The sequence below is a fragment of the Poecilia mexicana genome, unplaced genomic scaffold (genome assembly GCF_051168715.1).
Source record: "Poecilia mexicana isolate PSO_F unplaced genomic scaffold, ASM5116871v1 scaffold_1, whole genome shotgun sequence".
NCBI lineage: Eukaryota > Metazoa > Chordata > Actinopteri > Cyprinodontiformes > Poeciliidae > Poecilia > Poecilia mexicana.
Genome location: NW_028263370.1, coordinates 22,973,764 through 22,993,192, shown reverse-complemented (window position 1 = coordinate 22,993,192; position 19,429 = coordinate 22,973,764). Strand labels below are relative to the sequence as shown.

General features: G+C 39.8%; 1 protein-coding gene across 1 annotated transcript; it reads right to left on the bottom strand.

The window, feature by feature from the left end:
* Positions 1–3,621: 3,621 nt before the first annotated feature.
* Positions 3,622–19,213, bottom strand: papss1 (3'-phosphoadenosine 5'-phosphosulfate synthase 1). Its single transcript, XM_015008657.2, has 12 exons — positions 18,940–19,213; positions 17,942–18,056; positions 17,613–17,848; positions 17,378–17,516; positions 16,403–16,521; positions 15,307–15,420; positions 15,118–15,229; positions 11,644–11,849; positions 7,386–7,521; positions 7,038–7,306; positions 5,441–5,670; positions 3,622–4,367 (listed from the first exon to the last, which is right to left on the bottom strand). The coding sequence occupies exons 1-12, from the start codon at positions 18,997–18,999 to the stop codon at positions 4,229–4,231; spliced, it is 1,875 nt and encodes a 624-aa protein (XP_014864143.1). The 5' UTR covers positions 19,000–19,213; the 3' UTR covers positions 3,622–4,228.
* Positions 19,214–19,429: the final 216 nt, after the last annotated feature.

Below are 19,429 nucleotides of genomic sequence, written 5' to 3'. Positions count from 1 at the left end.
GGCAGGTCTCTTTATTACACCGGGGCATCCGGAGACTCTTCTCCAGCCCGATTTAACCCTCAGCGTTCCGGTGGGAGGCAGCTGCAGCTTGGGATAAACGCATTTCAGGGAAACTAACGACAAAACGAAAACTGGAATAAATAAAACTTTGATTCATGGGGAAAACCGTAACTAACTGGAACTATACCGTTCATTTATACTGCAACTATACATATAATATCCTTTGTATTCGTGTTTATAAAATACATTTATTAGCCTTTGAACTGATGTGAAATAGATTTTTTCCCCATGCAGTCAGTTTACGTCAGCTGTCAGCAAATTACGGCGCCACATAAGGTATTCTCTACTCCATACGGCAAAAGTTGGGATCAAACTCCAGTCAGTTGGTTGATCAATAAACTAATAAATGTTTTGGGAATTGTATTTCCTGTTAAGTACGTATGACCTAATCGATGTTTACATAATCACAAAACTTTAACCTTTTTGAAAATTAACCAGGGTGTGAAAAACTAAAACTATTAGCCTACTATAAGAAAAACTAAACTGAAACTAAACAATAACTAACTAATAAAAACTAGCAAACAAACACTGAAAACTAATTAAAACGAACTGATTTAGAGAAAAAGTCATTACAAAATAAAATAACACTATAATGAAAGCCCCAAAACTAGTATAATCTTGTAGCGGAGAAATGTGAGTAAATAAATCTAACAAAATAACAAAAACTGAAAGTGAAAAAAATATCTTTTGTTAACTGAAATAAATAAAAATGGTAATTAATGGAGAAAAACTAAATATCTTGTGTTTATAAAACTAACAGTTTACATCAGCTGTTGGTAAATGATGCCACTCCTCCTGGCGACAGCAACATTTGGGAGGAAACGCAACGAGTCACTCAGTTGTTTAATAATAACTGAATATTTTTAATGGTATAATCTAATGAGTATTTATTACCCAATTAATTTTTCAATTTTAATTAACCATTTTTAATTTCAATTAACCACAGTGTGAAAAACCCGAAACTACTACATTAATATAAATAAAACTAAACTTAAACTAAACAATATTTAACTAATATTAACTAATAAAGAGTAGGAAAACGCTGTTAAATTAATTAAAACTAACTGAATTAGATGAACAAAGTCACAACAAATTAAAACCAAATCCTTTGAAACTCTGGTCAGGACGTTGAGTTTAGGATTCTATCGATGTAAACAAAAACCTTTTTCTCTAAAAGATGTTTGGCTACTCGACTGAAAATGGGTCTGAGGAAGTCTGGAAACGATATCGATCGCGCTCACATGGATAGAAGGGAGTGGTTTCTTTCCGCTGTCACCACGTGCTTGCTTGTGACCGACTGCTGGATTCCTTGCATTGAAACGGTTTTTCCAGCAGCACGAACCAAACCTGACTGCATCGTTTTATTAATGAATCAATCGAGATTTTTCCACATTACTCATAAAGAGAGCCGAAGGTTTTTAATTGCTTAAATGCATGAAAGTGGGTTGCGAAAGTATTAACCCTTACATTTTGTGATTTTACAAACAAATCTCACTGTTTACTGTTTATTTTTATTGCAGAATATATAAAGATTGTGATTTCACATAATTAAGTCTAACAGCTGTTTGAAAACGCCAAAAACTGATTAAAATTTGACTTTTGCTATTATAATTTCTATTCTCTGTTGGTTCATATGAGCAGAATAAGAACCAGTTTTATTCACCACGTTTCTGCACGTTAAACTATTTGAGTCTCACTAAAGACATCTGAAATAAAAACATGTTTAAAAAGCAGAATACAGCTCTTTATTTCTGGAACTGATCCAGTGTTTTTCCAAAAGACGAAGACGAGGTTAAATGAGTGCAGATATGTTTGGTGTTTATCTGACTGTTGGGTGTGGATCAGAAAAACTGCAATTCCCAAACAACATCATAAATATCACCTACTAAAAAATTAAATAACTGAGCTGTGACGAATAATCATATGCAGGTTTTGTTTTAAGAACATTATTTCTATTTCAGAAATAATCCTATTAATTTTAAAGACTTTTTATGTCCTTTAATCGTTATTTAACGTGCAGCTGACCCGCCAGTGAAAGCATAGCGCCCATCAAAGTGGGCGGAGCCAATAGCCGCAGGGGGCGTGGCCAGGTGAGGGGACGCGCTGACCCACCCAGCGCTGCAAATTTGGCGACTTTCTGAACATCTACCAAGCCATCTGCAGTAGCCGCTGTTCAACCACAGAGGGCAGCACTGAGACGGTGTTAGGCAAAATTCCAGGAAAGTTGATTTGCGCTATTGAAGTTTGTTAAAATGCCAATAAATATTTCACAAAAAAGAACACTAATAAAAGAAAATAAATCACAGAATTCAACTAATTTATATGAAAATGTCAAAATTTGTAAAGAAACACTGTTAAAATTTGTTGATATAGTGGAATTACAGTTTAAAGTAAAAAAAATAATTAATTACCGGGAAACATTCAAAAGCTCTTCTTAAAATAAGGACTTTATAATTTAAGGGAAAATGTGAATTAAAAATCTAAAATTCAGAATCAAAAGAAAAAGTTTTTGTATACCAGTTTGAGGTGAAGCTGTGGAAAGATTTAATTATGTCCAAATATAAAACATAATTGAAGATGCTCATCACTGCATGTCAATATGAGAAATTATTACTGTTATTACTGTAATGTTATTGCCATTTAATATTTCAATACTACCATGTTATGGTGTATTGATTCAGGAAAAACTAACATTTTACAGTTATTCTTGCTAGTCATTATGACTGCACTGTATTGGTTACAGATACAGTAAATACTGAGAGTTAAAATCAAGTTAACAGTAATTTATTGGATGATACTGTAGATGGAAGAGGAGTGGCTTTTAAAATAAGTTTATACTTCTACCCACTCCTTTGAATGTGTAAATATACTTTACTATTGTTGTTTTAAATGTATTTTCTTTGTGTACAACTTTTATTCTTTTAATGCAGTATTTTCAATAAAGTCAAACTCAACTCAACATAAAGACAGCAGCCTTAGAGATCAATTTATACAATTAAAATGCAAAAAGGTTGATTTGCGGTTTAGATGCTCTAAAAAATACCCAAAAGTACATCAGGTCCATCCACTAAGAGAGACCTGATCAGATTAAAAAAACACTTTGTTGGTTTTTCATATAAAATCCCATTGAAAACAGTGAAGCTTGTGACTGTAATGTGACAAACTGTCTATATTAAGTTAATAAAGGATACAAAATTTAAAAAAAATCACAAGGCTTAAGCAAATCAAACTGAATGTTATTTGAAATGTAATTATTGCTACAAAAAGTAAAGCAACGGTCAAACATTGTTTGCAGATTAGCAGGAAGCACAGAAATAATTCAGTTTGCATAAAGCTGCTTTTTATCAGAGTGGAGATAATAGAACTGGACGATAAACAGAGCGTTGATACGACAACCAGCAAGCGTCAAACCAGACGATGTCTGCTGCTCTCCATCCACTGTCGGGTGCTTCAGTAACCGCATCACGCTGCCACTTACGCCCTCTGGTGTTCGTTAAGAAAAGGCCTTACATTTATGGCATCTCCTCAAAACAAAAACAAACAAAAAGGAGAGTAGACTGATTTTTTTTTTTCTCTAAAAATGATTTATTGGACAGGGAAGATAAGAAACGTGATCCTAACCGAAATGTTAAAAATGATTTACCACAAGAAAAAGACGAGCAGCTGGAGGTAGAAAAGAAAATGAAAGGATGTAAAAAACTTAAAGTACAATGACTACCATGCACAACCCGGTTAAAACGAGAATAAATAAAGGAAAATACTGAGTTAACAGTTTAGGAGCTTTTCTGTGTAGCAATACAAAGAATCAGTGATCCCAACGTGACATTATGTGAAAGACCAAGGCACTCGACTTTTACTGCGGCTTCCAGAACAGAACCGCTCCAAAAGCATTCAGGTACTGATCAACAGCACCGAGCTGTCGCCATCTTTAGATCTGCAGATAATCTACTTTATTACACGTTAATCTGAACGTTCAGTGGAAAAGGAGAAATCTAGTAAAGAGTAAATGAAGCACACGGCTAAAAACACAAATGTAACAGGACTAAAAGCAACTTTCATGGCAGGAAGTGAGACGGATAAAAGCCAGCATGAAGTTTCTTCATAAAACTGAGGTCCCGGCGTTTCTCATGTCAGGCAGCATAAGATCCGGCGTTTCCTGGTTTTCCGGTTAGGCCTTCTCCAGGGACTGGTAGTACTCCTTGAGAACGGCCCAGGCTTTCAGGGCCATGAAGCCGTCGGGGGGGTTCTCCCCTTCGCGCGCCATCCTCCGCATGCGCGTGCCAGAGATGAAATCATAATCCTGATGGCTGCAGGACAGAAAGACACCAAAGCAGAGGGAACGAGTTAGGAGGCGTGACTCAGAAAGAGTTTGACTGCTTTAATAGAAATCGTTTTATTTTATTACAAACATCAGGGTTTCCTGACTTCCCAACAGAAAAATAAAATCTGCCACTCCTTCAGAATGAAGTTTGTTTTTTATATGCATGTTAAAACAATGAAACATGAAAAATTAGCCTGTCACAAAAACAACTTCAACTGTCGCTGAAGTTATTGAGACAAACGAGAGCGTTGTTTTGAGATCATTTCCAATGTATAATAATAATAATAATAATAATAATAATAATAATAATAATAATGCAAGAACACACTCAAGGATCAAACGTGAAATTCTGATGAACATTTATCATTGGAGCTGGAACATTTGAAATCTAAAAATAAATAAAACACCAGAAACAGCAAATTAAATTAATTATGAATTATCTGTAAACAAAATAAACTAGCCGAGACCAAGAAAAAAGAAAATTCGACATTAAATTGAGCTTTTCTCTCATGTGAAGGAAGAAACTAGATTAAAATATGAGAATATGTGAAGCAGGACTGCTATACTTCCAATCAACTGTTGGATTAGGATTAAAGTCCCGACTTTGCATCATGGAAAACTCGACTAATCTGACCAACCTGAATCTTCGTCTGTGAATGCAGCTTCGCTCACGCAGCCTTCATCACAGAGGAAAACAAAATAAACGGCGTGACTGGAGCTAAAAATCATTTGCGCTGCGCAGACACAGACTTTAATCAGCGGCAGGTCTGTGTGATTCTGAGCAACATCAAAGCTTAAAACATTTTAGCTCTGAGGAAAAGAAAACATCGGGTGTTATTTTTGGCTCAGCGTTTCCCAGAGACAAAAGCACCAGGAGAACAGGAGCCTTTCTACAAACACACAACGAATTTATAGAATATAATTTCTGTTTAGACTGCTTGGCCTAAACGGGATTAAACGTCCAAATAAACTTCCAAATTAACCCTGAGTGAGTACTTCCTGTTTCCCATTACCGTGACAACCAGACCGAAGAGTCGGGACCGAACGGCGTGAGCTTACTTCTTGGGCTCGTAGAAGTCCATGGCTCCTTTGACCTTGTTGTACGCAGCGACCTTGAAGGGAACGATCTCCAGGGAGACGAGGCCTGGCGCCATGGTGAGGACCTTGGCTCCGTGGCTCGGCTCGTACAGGTCCTTCCCCGTGGCCGGGTGGGGCATGCCTGCGGGGTCGCGACCCACGATGTAGAAGTTGGCGCCGGCGACCATTCGGGCTCGACAATGCCACTGCACCTGCGGGAACGAAGAACGTCGGTTCACAAACTGTTCTCAGGCTTTTTCCATAAAAAGCCTGCAGGACATCCGAGTGTTTTCTCTCATTTTGGAGTTTCTGGTGTTAAAAAGGATCTGAAAACCTGCAGCAGGTGTCTGGATAAAAAGTTAAATAATTGACAACTTCAATATGAAGCTGCTACTTTAATGAATGTTTTTTGTTTGTTGAATGTTTCGTTCCAACATTTCAGCCATAAACCCACAAAGAGTCTCTGAGCGAATCACAAGCAGCAACAAAATGGAGCTGGAAGATGTTGAAAACGGGAGAAGAGACACTAATAATCCAGCAGGGAGCAGATTAAAAGTCTGGAAGGATTTTAAAACGGTAGTTTAGAACAAGACGTGTGTTAGGTTCAGGGAATGCAGGAAATCTGATACTTTTCTCTCCTATGACAGCAAAAAGATTGAAACCTCCACAGAATAGGCTTATGAATGATAACATGGCAGATTTAAACTAATCAGAGTAATCAATTCCTCAAATAAACTAAGTTAGTAATTGATTAATCGTTAACTAGAGACTCAAAAAAGGCAATTTGCTAGAAAAAAAACTCAGAGCAGTAATTAAGCTAAAACGCGTCACCTGGTTCAAATCCTGCACCATCTGTTGCTATCCAGTTATTAACTGGTTAAATGAAAAAATAATCCCAGATCAGCTGATCATCAGATTATCTGCTGATGATCAGCTGAGCAGAAATGTCTGAGCTTTTCTCATGTCGAAGGATTTTTAGATGCAGATGCTTTGTTTGCTACAAATGATCAAACTTTCACTAAAGGAATGCTGTCATTTCATTTTAGGCAATAAAACATGTTTACTTGTTTAGTTTCATCTTTAATGTTGCATAAAAAGGCTAAAGTGGTCAACAAACAATCTGCAGTAAACAGATGCAGATGAAGATAAAACAGCCACTTTCAACCACCTTGAAGTGTTTTAAGAAAGCAGCTCCTGTCTGCTTCAGGGCCATCCCGTAAATATGAAAACCAGAGAAGAAATAATCTCGCTTTTAACAGCTAAACGCTAACGCTAGGCTTGCACCTGGACCTAAAAGAAAAAATAAAACTTTTTACGGCTCCAAACCGATTTAACTGAATCCCTGATGTCCAACAGCCCTTAGTCTGTTCCCAATGATCGGCTGCTTCCATGAATGAAGACGTGAATGAATGAAAAGTTTCCAGCGGCTGAGCAGAGCGACTCGGCCCAGCTGCTGGTTCCCTTTCCTGTCCGGGCAGTCAGCCGGGATGAGGCGGCCTCAACGCTCATCATTCAGAGCAGCAGCGAGGTTTTTTATCTGCGCTTACAGAAAGCTCAGCGCCGCCTGGATCTGCGTTACCTCAGTCGGTCCGGCGTACATCATGGGAGACGGGAAAATGGCAACGATGGTGGAGTCCGGATCCAGCACGCGCTCCTCCAGCACGGCGGCGTGCTGCTTCATCCGCCACGGCAGCGGCACGTCGTCGTCTTTGGTCCAGCCTCCCAGCGGGTGGAGCAGCAGGACGGGCCGGCGGTAGCCGCGCTCCACCAGCCGCTTCTGGGTGTCCTGCATGAGCAGGGCGTGGCCGTTATGGACCGGGTTCCGGAGCTGGAAGGCGAACACCGCGTCTGCACATGGAGACGAGAGGACTGGTTTGGTGGGAGGAAACCAGAACCAGGAAGTGGAGCTGGCAGGCGGGACGGCTACCTGCGTTCATTTCTTTAAACTTCTGCTTGAGCTCGTTGGGCGTCAGCCGGTACTGGTCCAGGCCGTCGTTCCAGTAGATCCGGTCCAGAACCTGCAGGTCTCCGCCAACCAGCCAGTCGCCACTTTCCATCACCATCTGGAAACACGACAGATCAGTCATCACAATCAGGTCTCAATCAGGGCTGGAGCAATCAATCGCACTTATTGTGATTAATCAATTATTGAATCAACTAATTTAGTTATCAATGAATCGTTAACTCTAGTTAAAAATGCAATTTGTAGAAAGAACAGACTGAGCAGTAACTAAACCAAACCATACAAAAAATACAAACATTTTCCATTTAAAACAGAAAATAAAACCTTTGTAAAGATTTTCCAGTTTCAGCTTCAACTGGTTCAAAATCCATAAAAAACAAACCAAGAACCTTTTGCTCTCCAATTATTAACTGTTTATTCCACAAAGCAGGAAGTCCTGAGCTTTTCATGTCTATGTCAGAAATATTCTAGATGCAAACGATCAATCGTTTACTAAATGATCATTTTCAAGGATAAAACATTTATTTTCTTATTTAAAATTTTTTTATTAATTTTTACTGTAATTCTAATATTGCATAAAAAGGTTTAAGTGGTTTTTTCACCACATTTCCCAAACATTGGGATGATAAAATCTGCTGTTTTTCACAATTAAGTGACAAACGTTCCCATGTTTGCTAGAGAAAGAAAGTTTCTCCCCGAAGAATCAAACAATGATCCAAGTCGCTCAGGCTGATTTTGTTTCAGGCGATATCTCTGGCCTCCCTCCTGCGGTCCTTAGGAGACCCAGCCAGAGTTACTGCAAGAAACTGATGAATCTGAGCATTAAAGAAAAAGAAAAACATTTGTGTCACTTATTCCATTAACATGTAATTCATCATTTAAACAGCCTTTGATATTCATATTTAAAAAACAAAACCAAAGAACGGCCTGGCTGCAGTTTCTGCTTTAAAGTGGGTTTAAATCTGAATGCTGTCAGCAGCAGAGGCGTCGCCACGATTTGATCAAAAGGAAAGTCGTGTGAGAAATTTACATTTTTCCGCTCCACATGCTAACTGATCCAATTTGTCCAGAGGTGGCTTGAAAAACTCGACCCATATGTGGAGAAGAGGCTCACATGAACCGTGAACGAACGTCAACCAGCGCACAGACCGACCCGACCCGAACAACACACCGCGGCTTCCTGTCGGGGGAGTGGGGGGGGGGCCTGACGGACAGGTAAACAGGAAAAAGTGGATTAACTGCGTCTGAATGGAGCGGCTCGTTTGCAGCAGACAGAAACAATGCGGCGCAGTAAAGGGCGCCGCTGACAGACAGGCTCCGGTGCAGCCAGAGAGACGTATAGTCATGTAAACACACACACACACACACACACACACACACACAGTTTAACGAGGGAGGCCTTAATCAGAGCAGGCTGAACACACACACACACACACACATGCACACACACACACACACACAGTTTAACGAGGGAGGCCTTAATCAGAGCAGGTTGAACACACACACACACACACACACACACACACACACACATCAGGTTAGACGTGTGTGGCGACGGCGTTGAGGCGTCAGGTGTCGACAGTGGAGAGTCATGGTCCCAATTTAGGACACGTGTAGCCGCCGCCCCTCCCCCCTCCCCCCACTGCATCATTCAACACATGAGCCACATTTCACCATGGCGATGGTGGGAATAAGATGAAAGTTAAAAGTTAAGGAGTTGAAATATCGGGGCGGTTTCTCTGCGGCTCTGACTCAAACATCAAAAGCCAACCAGTCAGTTACTGGAAGTAAAGTCACTGCAAACCAGTAAACAATGGTCCACAACTGAAATTAATAAACAAAACAAAGCAATTTCAAGGAGAATAGTTAATTTTTAACATTTTATAGGAACACGTTAAAATAGCTCTATGGGCTACACAAAACATGTTTATTACATAAAATTTTTCTTTCTCAAAATCTTTTGCATAATATGTCACCTGTATGATATGAGAAATATAAGAAACGCTTTTATATTGTTTTCTTATCCTTCAGAGGTAGCTGCATAACTTTCAAATCAGTAAAATAAACTAAATAAACTAAACTGCATTTTTACAGCAGTCTGTCTTCAACTACAGAATCTGCTGAAACCCAGACAGAAAGAACCGAACGGACGGACGGCTGACATTTAACAGAAAACTTTCCTAATTTTTCCCTCACATCTAGGACTACACCTGAAGAGTTTGGACTGTTTCCACCTGCATCCTGTATCTCTAAACAAAAACATGAATCTTCACTGAAGGTCTCCGGCTGCTGCTTTAGCGTCACATGTGGCTTAAATCCTTTGGATTCCGTCAAACCACAAAAAATTCAGCAGCCCAAAGCGGCGAAATAAGTTCTGTGTTTCTGTTCACAAAGCAGGTGTCAGAAAAACTTGTGCAAGAAAACAGCTGGATAAAAACACAAAAACAGACGCATTTGGAGAGAAGTGGAAACTACATTCCCAAACATTTTTTTTTGTTTTGAGGGTGGAGATCACATCAGATTCCAGATTTAACACCTGCAGAAGACGGGTGGATCAAAACGAAGTTCTTAAGTAGTGAGTAAACCTCCATTTCTCCAGATGTTCAGTTTTTCCATCAGCAAAGAGAGCGAAGCACTCTGACTCTTAGGAGTCAAAGGGCAGGTTAATACGCAGCGAGTTACTGATCCACTCAGAGCTAAAAGAATAAAGTTTGTGTGAATCCAGTGATTCTAAATTTAAAATGCAGAAATTAATGATCTGTGTATTTTTTTAAATAAATACCACAAAGTAGAATAAAACCATCATTTTATTAATGAACAAAGTCGGTGGAGACCGACTGGTTAAGATGCCCTGATCTACCATGACGAGCCTTTTTATAGCATACAAATCCAAGAATTCAAGAAGCCGATGAATCCTTTATAACTCGCCTCAGAAATGGATTTACGGCTGTCGCTTCTCGGTCAGCGTGTGAACTGGCTTTCATCCGGAGTGGTTCCAGTTCCATGTAACCGTCTGACGGCCGTCGGCAGCAGAGGCGTCGTGTGATCAGATCAGTAAGCATGTGGCTCCTCCACTGAACGTTTTCAGGATCTCACCGTTTGTTTCTGACACGCCAATGAATCCAGGCTGTCCGCAACAGTCAGCACAAACCGCATCAAGAACGTTATTTTATCGTCACATTTACTCACTGCATCATGCTTGTTTTACTTATGTAGTGTTTAGTTTATAATTCTTTACAAAATATTAATTTACTTGTTTGCCTTCTTGCTCTAATAACCTTTTAGCATTTATTAATTACATTGATTTGCTCATCTTGTACTTTACATTTCTAGTCAGAATGGTTTGGATTTAGAATAATGAACATGTTGCTGACACACAACACTTCATGGTATGAGAAAAGCTTTCTGGGCTGCTTTCCCATCATGAGGGGAGATTTGGGTGCAGAAGATGAAGATGTTTTGTTTTGGGGTTTTTCCAGAGTTGAAACGATCAGCAACTAATTTATGTGTTAACATGTGAAGAAGGAGAAATAGTGAGAGCATCAGTGGGTTGGTTAGGAGGTCGCTGATTTACCAGCTGTAGCTCGCTGCCTTTTCCTTAATCAAGTAAAACCTTGAAACAAACATTCAGAGTTCGCCTCCGACTTGATTCTGCCTCGAATGTTTCCTTAATCGTGATTTTTCAGAGGTGGACAAAGTTCCCAAAAGATGCACCTGCTTCAACGCTTCTGCATTTTTACTCAAGTAAAAAGTGGCCATGTAAGAAAACACTCAAGAGTAAAAGAGTATTTTTAGAGTAACTGATCAAATTATCAGTCATTTAATATTTAAAAATTACATTAGATGGAACAAAATGTGAAGTGAAAATGTGGGGACTTTAAGGACAAATTGACAATAATTCATATAAATAACATAAAATAACAAAATCAGACAAAAGAAAAATTTTCCAAATGAGTTTCATTCAATAAAAAAACTTAAGAAACTTTAAGGAAAACTGCAGGTGTGTGTCTGTGTCCGGTGAGTTTTTAAACAAGTTTGTTTTTAATTCACCGTGTAGAAAATCCAGAAGTTTTGCTCAATAAAGAGTAAAAATACTTCATAACAGAATTACTAAAGTAAAAGTAATTCAGTAAAGGTATCTAGTTACTACTACGTTTTCCTAGCAGTGCGTAAACAAGCCTGGTCTCGTTCTGCTGACGTACAGACGCGGCGCGGCGCTCACCTTGATGTAGGGGTGGTCTTTGCAGGTGGTGCCCCACTGCCGGGCGCAGCGCTCCTCCTTCCGGTGCTGGTAAAACTCCGGGTTACGGAGGATGGCGACGCGTCGGCCGCTATAGACCAGCGCCATGGCCGTCACGCCGTCCAGACGCTCCTTATCCGCCGTGGACACCGGCAGCACGATGGGCACCGACAGGTTAATCACGCCACCTAGTGGAAGAGAAGGACATTAAAATTAGATACAGGACAAAGTCTAACTAATGAATACGTTTTAGTTTGCATAGCAGAGGTGGGAATCTGTTACTATCTGATTCTGTTGCAATCCAGAAAAACAGAGGAACTTTGAGTTATTTAGTGAAGAACTGTAAAAATGTACATAACCTCTCACCACGTCGTATAAAAACGTTCAGCATTCACGACCCCCGCAGAAACAAACGGAAACTAGTTCAAGGGAAATATGGAAATATCAATGTTGTTGTTTGAGCGCATTTCTGCATAAAACACGACAACAAACTCCTGACCGACCACGGCGTGCCTTGGCTCCGCCCAGTGGCTTTGTTCCTGAAGTTTTCCGTCTCCGTTTTGCGAAGCGAATGTGGAATCCTTCCAGCTGAGACTCCTGTAAATCTACTATCTAAATGCATTTCATTTGTGCACATAAGAGATTCTGTAGCTTGTGGTGCTGATCTCAGAAACAAATGCATGAAATCATGTTCTCAGTTGGATCTTTGAACCAAACAGCTCTGATGGACTAAAAGGACAGAGTGCTTTTCATTTTTTAACTTTTTCTTCTGGATCCCACTAACAGAGCCAGAGGTTCTGCATTCAATCCTTAGTTGGCAAACACCTGTTCACCATTTGCCAGGCAGATATGAGCAGATCCTAAACTTTCTGCGTTTTAAGAACCAATGTTCCAGTCGATTTCTCCGCCTTCGAACTCGGAAATCTCAACTTCCGAGTTCAAATTGAAAGCAGCAACATGCCTCAAACTGCCTCTGGGAGTCATTTTTATATCGAAAACCTTTTACTCCGAAGGAAAAACCATCATGAATTATTGAACTTCTGGAACCCAACCTTCACTAGACATTTCTTTTAATTTTCAGCCTCATTGAAAATGAAGTAATTTCAACCACAAGCTAAAAAATCTTATTGTTAAATCAGTTTTGTAAAGTTTTCGGTTTATTTTTTTGCGGTCAAACGGTTTGTTTTCAGAGACCCACCTGGTCTTCTGCCTGAAGGCCTAAAGCTGTTTTCACTGTTCAACACGTAAAATTTGTTTTTATATGGAATACAGAATATTGTATTAATAAAAGAAATTTATTTTCTACTAAATATGAAACATTCAGAACTAAAAAAAACTGAAAGCATGAAGTTTTTCAACATCTTTTAGTAGGATGTCTGAATAGTCAGAGCTGTTTTTCTTATTTATACATGAATAAATGTCAGCCAGAAGTAAAAAACTTTTCAATTTGATTTCACTCGAGGAAATAATTCATCAAATAAATAACGTTGATAGTTAAATTTAAAAACATTTACATTCAGTAAAACAACAGATATTAATTATTTATTCATTATTCATCAAGTCCACATTTCTGCATTAATTATTTTTCCTGATGTAACGTTCTGCTTCTGAATGCCATGTTTTCATTACCTGTAAGTGAAAAATCACCATAATTAACAGAAAGAGAGACTTTAAAACATCCGTCTGTTTCATTTTTCATAAAGTTCCTAAGATAAATGGACTTTTCAATAATATTCTAACTTACTAAATGGATGTGTATATGATTATTCTTTGATAAAATTTCCAAATTTCAGGAAATTTAAAAAGCAGAACTGTGCAAAACCTATAAAAATAATATAAATATAAAGTCAACTGATAAATTCAGCATTCTGAGTTATCAGTAAATTACAAACGGAGACAGAAACAGACAAATGGATCAGATCAACGTTCAGATGCTTCAGCCGTGGCGTCTGGGCAGAGACGGATCGGATGGATGAAAGCAGGAATCAATCCCGCAGGGAACCGAAGGTTTTCCTAACGACCTCCTGGTCTGAATCTCATCTTCTGTGCTGCAACATGAGCTTCATTTAGTGAAACTTTGTTCCCGTTAGAGTAAAATGGAAAGTGAAGTGCTGGCTTAGGGGCAGAGCTGACTCTAACTCACATGTTTGGTAAATTAGAGGCCATGTTTTAGATTTCCAACAAGAGTTTCACCATTTTACCTTCAATAAGGGAAACAATGTAGGACGTTTGTTCTCACACTCAATGCACCTCCTTACTGATAACCCTCTGAAGGTGTGTGATCCACCAACCTCCATCCTGATTGGCTAAACGGTTAAACTCTATGTTTGATGTAAACAAAAAAACGGTGACATGAGGCCAATCATTAAGAGAGTTTTCCCCCCTGATAGCCCGGTAGACTCTGTCTGATTCAGGACCAAAAGTTGCAACATTTGTTATATTTCCATCTGCTGTGGTTGTTTCATTCTGCACTGAGTCAAATAAACCAAGCCCAAACCTGCTCCCCTCCTCGCCTGTGGGGGCGCTGCACCAAGAACCACTGAAGGAAATGACACAAAACTCTCAGAAGAAGAAACTGAGTGCAACTCCCTTCTTTACGAAATGTAAATAAAAATGGAGTTGTGTGAGATTTTAGTGGTTAGAAAATGTCTCATATGTCTTTGGTTAAAAAAAAGAAAAAAGAACACAAGCTATTTCTCCCACTATCATTTAATTTGTTTACATTTACCCAGAATGCCCTGAGTTGCAGTCCACTTCCTGGTTTCTGGTCCACTTGCTGTTCACATTCGAAACGCTACAGAGTTCACTTCAACCGAACACAGACCAGAGTTTAAGTTTTCGGTTTGATTACTCATTCACGCCTCATAAACGAACCGGACTCTGCGCAAACGGACCGGAGTTTGATTAAAGTGAACTAAATGGGACTGGTGTGAGTGCATCATAAAAGCCATGCTGCATGAGAACTTAGAGAATTTATCCATGAGGACATTTTCTTTGGTCAAAGTGATCAACACCTGGAAAATCCAGACATCAATATGTGAGGAAATAAACCATAAATATGGAGGAATAAACCAATTCTTGCCTCATCAGTTCTTTGAGCAATCGGCTCCATCTAGTGGCCAATATAAGTAAAACAGGCGGTGAGAAAATGACATGATGTGAAGCTTTAATTCAGAGGTGCCCAAAGTGGGTCCTGCATGTTTTAGTTCTCTCCCTGCTGGTAGTAACAACCTTTTCAGCATGTTTGGTTATTTTGTTGCTGAAAATAACAAAATATTTTATTTTGTTGTTAAAATAAAATATTTTATTTTACATGACGGCGAGCCACCATGTGACAGTGGCTGGCGAGGCTTCAAACGTTCAACACACACCTTGAAATGCGCGTTAGGAAAATCCTCCTGACTTCTCCGGGCGACACATCGCTGGTAAAACATTATTTTCTTTCAGCCGTCTTACCGTCCAGCAGACAGTCGAAGTGAAGACACTGCAGGAACTCCCTCTCCCTCATGAAGCCGTTCAGAGGCGTGGCCCAGCCTTCGGCCAACACCTGCACCCACTGCATGTCCAGCTGCAGGCCAGAGGTCAGAGGTCAACACAGGCAGGCCGAGATGAGCAGAACGCGGCTGCAGAGTCAGGCCGGCTCACCTTTCCGATCTGGACAGCAGGGAGAGTCTCTGCGTCGGCCTTGGCCAGGTCCAGCTTGTTCTCCTGAACGTAGAGCTCCTTCACCTCATAGGAGGCGTCAACAGGAACGATGTCCTGAAAAATAAACGAGCATTCATGACAAACATGAAGCAGCCTGCTCCAGCAGGCGGAGGGAGGGCAGACGGAGCAGAAACCTACATGCTTCAGCCTCAATTTTCCTGCAACTACGACTCATTTCTGACACCTGGTGGCCACAAGGAAAATAACAGGTTCAATGTTTCAAACCAGGAAAGATTTTCTGCAACTCTTTGAGTATATGATATTGTATTTGATGTTGTAACTAATTAAATTAACTCTTTAGAAATAATGTTGTTGGAAAAGCTTTTTTCCTTCAACTTGTAAAATAGCAAATGATCCGTGTTTCAATGAGATTTGTGGAGCCTTCAGCTGCTTTCCATCACCTGATTCACTGTGGGAAGATGCAGTGGCCTGTTACTGTATAAAAAAAATATAAAGGAGCAGCAAATTTCTACCAAGAAACCTCAGAAATATGTTGGAAAAACACATTCCTGTTTTTTTTTTTGTTTTGTTTTTTTGGGGTTGTTTTAGAAAATTTCTGAAAGCAATATAACTTTTTTTTTATAAATGAAAAAGTAAAAGGCAGTGGTGGGACTTGATGAACATTTTTAACCGATTTGATTGCAGGGCCTGTAATTAGTCACAATTTATTCACAAACCATTTACTAACAAAATGAGCAACATTTCACTTCAAAAACCCATTTTCTGCTAAATTATAAAATATATCTGTTGTTTTAATGAGTTATTCGGGTTGTTCAACCATCAGCTTAGTATTTTTCCAGCCATTCAGATTGTCAGAAACTCCTGATCATTCATGAAGTTTGTTTAGAAATGTGGATGTAGACATTAGAGTCTGAGCTGCTGCTACGTGTTTAACACTGAGATGCTATTTTAGGGATGAGAGAAACAGAAACACAAACAAAGACAAAATATTGCAGCTCATGTATTAAAAATCAATGTGATTAATGAACATGTTAAGCTCCTGGCCTAGTGGAAAGCTAGTGAGCGCTTGGCTCACCCGCTCCTGCAGCAGGTCCACCAGCTGCTGGATGCACTCGTTGACGCTGCACGAGTCGGTCTTCAGCACCAGCTCCGGAGCCTCCGGCTTCTCGTACTCAGAGTCGATTCCAGTGAAACCTGAGAACAGAAACATAAAATCCATTCAGTTTCAGCTCATCAGTCACCGCAGCAGAAACTCATTCAAATAATTCAATGTGGATTTTTTTCTTCATATGATGCTTTCTGAAGCAGATGAATCTGCCCTAATTATTTAAACAGTGAACAGAAAACTGGTTGTTATATGAGGGATTTTTTATAAATTCAAATAGAAATATGAATGAATTATAAGCTTATGCCAGGCTGCTGGTAGCATTTCAGGGTTTTCCACCATAGCAGCTCTAGAGAGCCACTTCGCATTTTTAAAAGTCATCAGTTTGGTAGAAACAGCTTGGTTTGACAGATCTATACAGAAGATGTTTGATTTGAGCAGCTATACTCTGAATCTCTGTAGAGAAGCACAGGCACAACAGCTGTTAAGCACAGAAAATGCTGATTTAAATTCATTTTTTAACCATAGATTTGGCGCCCCCTCTAATGCAGCACCCATTTTTATCTCTAAATTGGCAAATTAAATCTTCTAGTTTTTCACACAAAATCAACAGATCCACACATTTTTCGTGCTAAACAATAATTGTGAGTTTGTTTTTGCAAAAATGCTCCAACTCACTGTGGCTAAATCATGCTAACTCCCACCTGCAGGTGGCAGTATTTCTTACTTTGACTACACTGCTGCCTCAGTTTTGCCTGGTCTGTGACCAATTCTGTAACAAAAAGTCACATGTTTTCCAGCCGATTCTGGCAGGAAAAAATAAATGCAAATATTTCTAATTTAGCACCACGTTCTGGCTCAACTGGCCCTTCATGATGTGGCCCAAGATGAAAATGAATTTAAAGCCGCTGCTCTGCCTAGTTTAAGTAAAGCCTTTGGCTCTACCTCTTATCTCCCCAGCTCTGGCCTTCTTGTAGAGTCCCTTCACGTCCCGCTGCTCACACACATCCAGTGGTGCGTCCACAAAAACCTCAAAGAACGGTAACCCTGCCGCCTCGTGGATCTTCCTGGCATTCAGCCGATCCTGCAGGAAAACACAACGTTTTGTTACATCATTTATTCCCTTTAACGATGAGATTTGGGTTGTGAGTCTCCAAACGGCAGCGCTCTGTTCACTCACCCTGCTGTACGGGGAGATGAAGCTGGCGAGGCAGACCAGACCCGCATCTGCAAAGAGCCGTGCCACCTCGGCGATGCGCCGGATGTTCTCCTCGCGGTCCTCAGGGCTGAAGCCCAGGTTTTTGTTGAGTCCCTGGCGGATGTTGTCTCCGTCCAGCGTGTAGCAGGGGATGCCGTGACACACGAGGTACTCCTCCAGAGCCATGCTCACCGTCGTCTTCCCTGCACCAGACAGGCCTGCAGGGAAGACGAGCGGCAGGATTATAGAGAAGCTACATCTAAAATCTGCCTTGATGTGAGGATTATTTTTGTCTTTTTTGAACATCCTACCAGTCAGCCAGACGGTGCATCCTCTGAACCCGCCTCGTGTGCCCACAACCTGCCCACGCTTGTTCCGGCTTACATGGTGGGCTTGGTAGGTGACATTAGTTGCACGTTGCATTCCCTTAAATTATCAAGATAATTTGCTCATAAAAGTTATTAAAATAACTCAAATTAAATAAAAAATATATCCATACAAACACTGGAATCCCAATGAAGTAGAGTAGCAAAACACACAGAATCACAACATCAAAATATACGGATTTTTTTTTTTTTTTTGCAATATTGCAATACAATATTTGGTAGGATGTTATAATTAAAGTGCTATGCATACAAATTCTGCGTCCCAATATTTTCCTTCTATTGTGCAGCTTAAAAAATTATCTTTAAAATACAACTAAAATGAAACAAAACAAGAAACAAAAGGTCTAAAAGTTTTGAACAATGATGCACGGGACAGAAAATTAGCTTAAAATGTGAAACATTCATGTTATTTCATTTATTTATTTCAAACAGGTTTTTAAAAAGAAGTCATCAGTAGGACAAGAGAAAGTGTGTGCATACATAACCAAGCTACTACTTTTCCGTTTGAAAAGCAGTAGAAAGAAGTGAACACGTATTTAATCCTACCCCTTATCTCAACTTAATGAAATATTACTTACCGACTGAATAATTATCATAAATTTGTAATTAAAACCAAGATATGGCATCAATATGCCAGTTCCTTATACTGTGCTAAACTTGTTCGTTTTAATAAAAGTAATCAAATTGGACAGATACTTATCTGATGTGTAAACAACGAGGGTTAAAATAACTATTTATGAAAACAGAAACACCATCATCGAAAAGCTAAAGTTGATCCATCATTGCAGTGAACTTAGATAACGATTAGCCTCGGGGCTATTAGCATCTAGCTATGGATAACAATGCTAGCCGCTTGGCTCATTTAAATCCGAAGGTAGTAATAAAATATTGCGTTAAATAAACTTCAGAAAATAAAGACACACCCAGTTCTCGATGGTGTTGCTAAGCTTCTGCTTCTTATTGGAGTTCCCATGAGTCTCCATGGCGGATCAGGAATCAGCAGCTGATTTAACCGTGAAGGCGCTAAAAACACAAACCGAACAGCAGCAGCTGCAGCCCGGCTGGCTCTTTGTTTACTGGCGCAGGTAAATGTTACCGCAGGAGACAGGTATGTCCATTAAATGGGGGAACTCAGGACACAGGAGCTTTTTTACCACGGGGAAGGCTCCTCTGGCAGCCACGTCACATATGAAATAGTGACGTATTTCCGCTGTCTGTAGCCAGCCAGCTCGGAAAACTGATCTCAGGTCAGTTTGGATTAAATGTAAGGCAGGCTGTCATAGCATATAATAAAAGCACATTTCTGACTATCTTTTAAAGGGATAGTTCGGATTTTTTTGTGCGGTTATGTTAAATTGTTACTAGTTTTACAGAGAAAGAGCCTTTATAACCACTGACGTTCAACATATACCA

What these genes read in the sequence shown, in the direction of transcription:
- papss1 (XM_015008657.2), bottom strand. Translation starts at nt 18,999, where the DNA reads ATGGAGACTCATGGGAACTCCAATAAGAAGCAGAAGCTTAGCAACACC. An exon ending in GCAACACCATCGAGAACTGG is followed by an intron (nt 18,057 to 18,939) that starts GTGTGTCTTTAT and finishes TGATAATTTAAG; the next exon opens with GGAATGCAACGTGCAACTAA. An exon ending in TGGACCTGCTGCAGGAGCGG is followed by an intron (nt 15,421 to 16,402) that starts GTGAGCCAAGCG and finishes TTTATTTTTCAG; the next exon opens with GACATCGTTCCTGTTGACGC.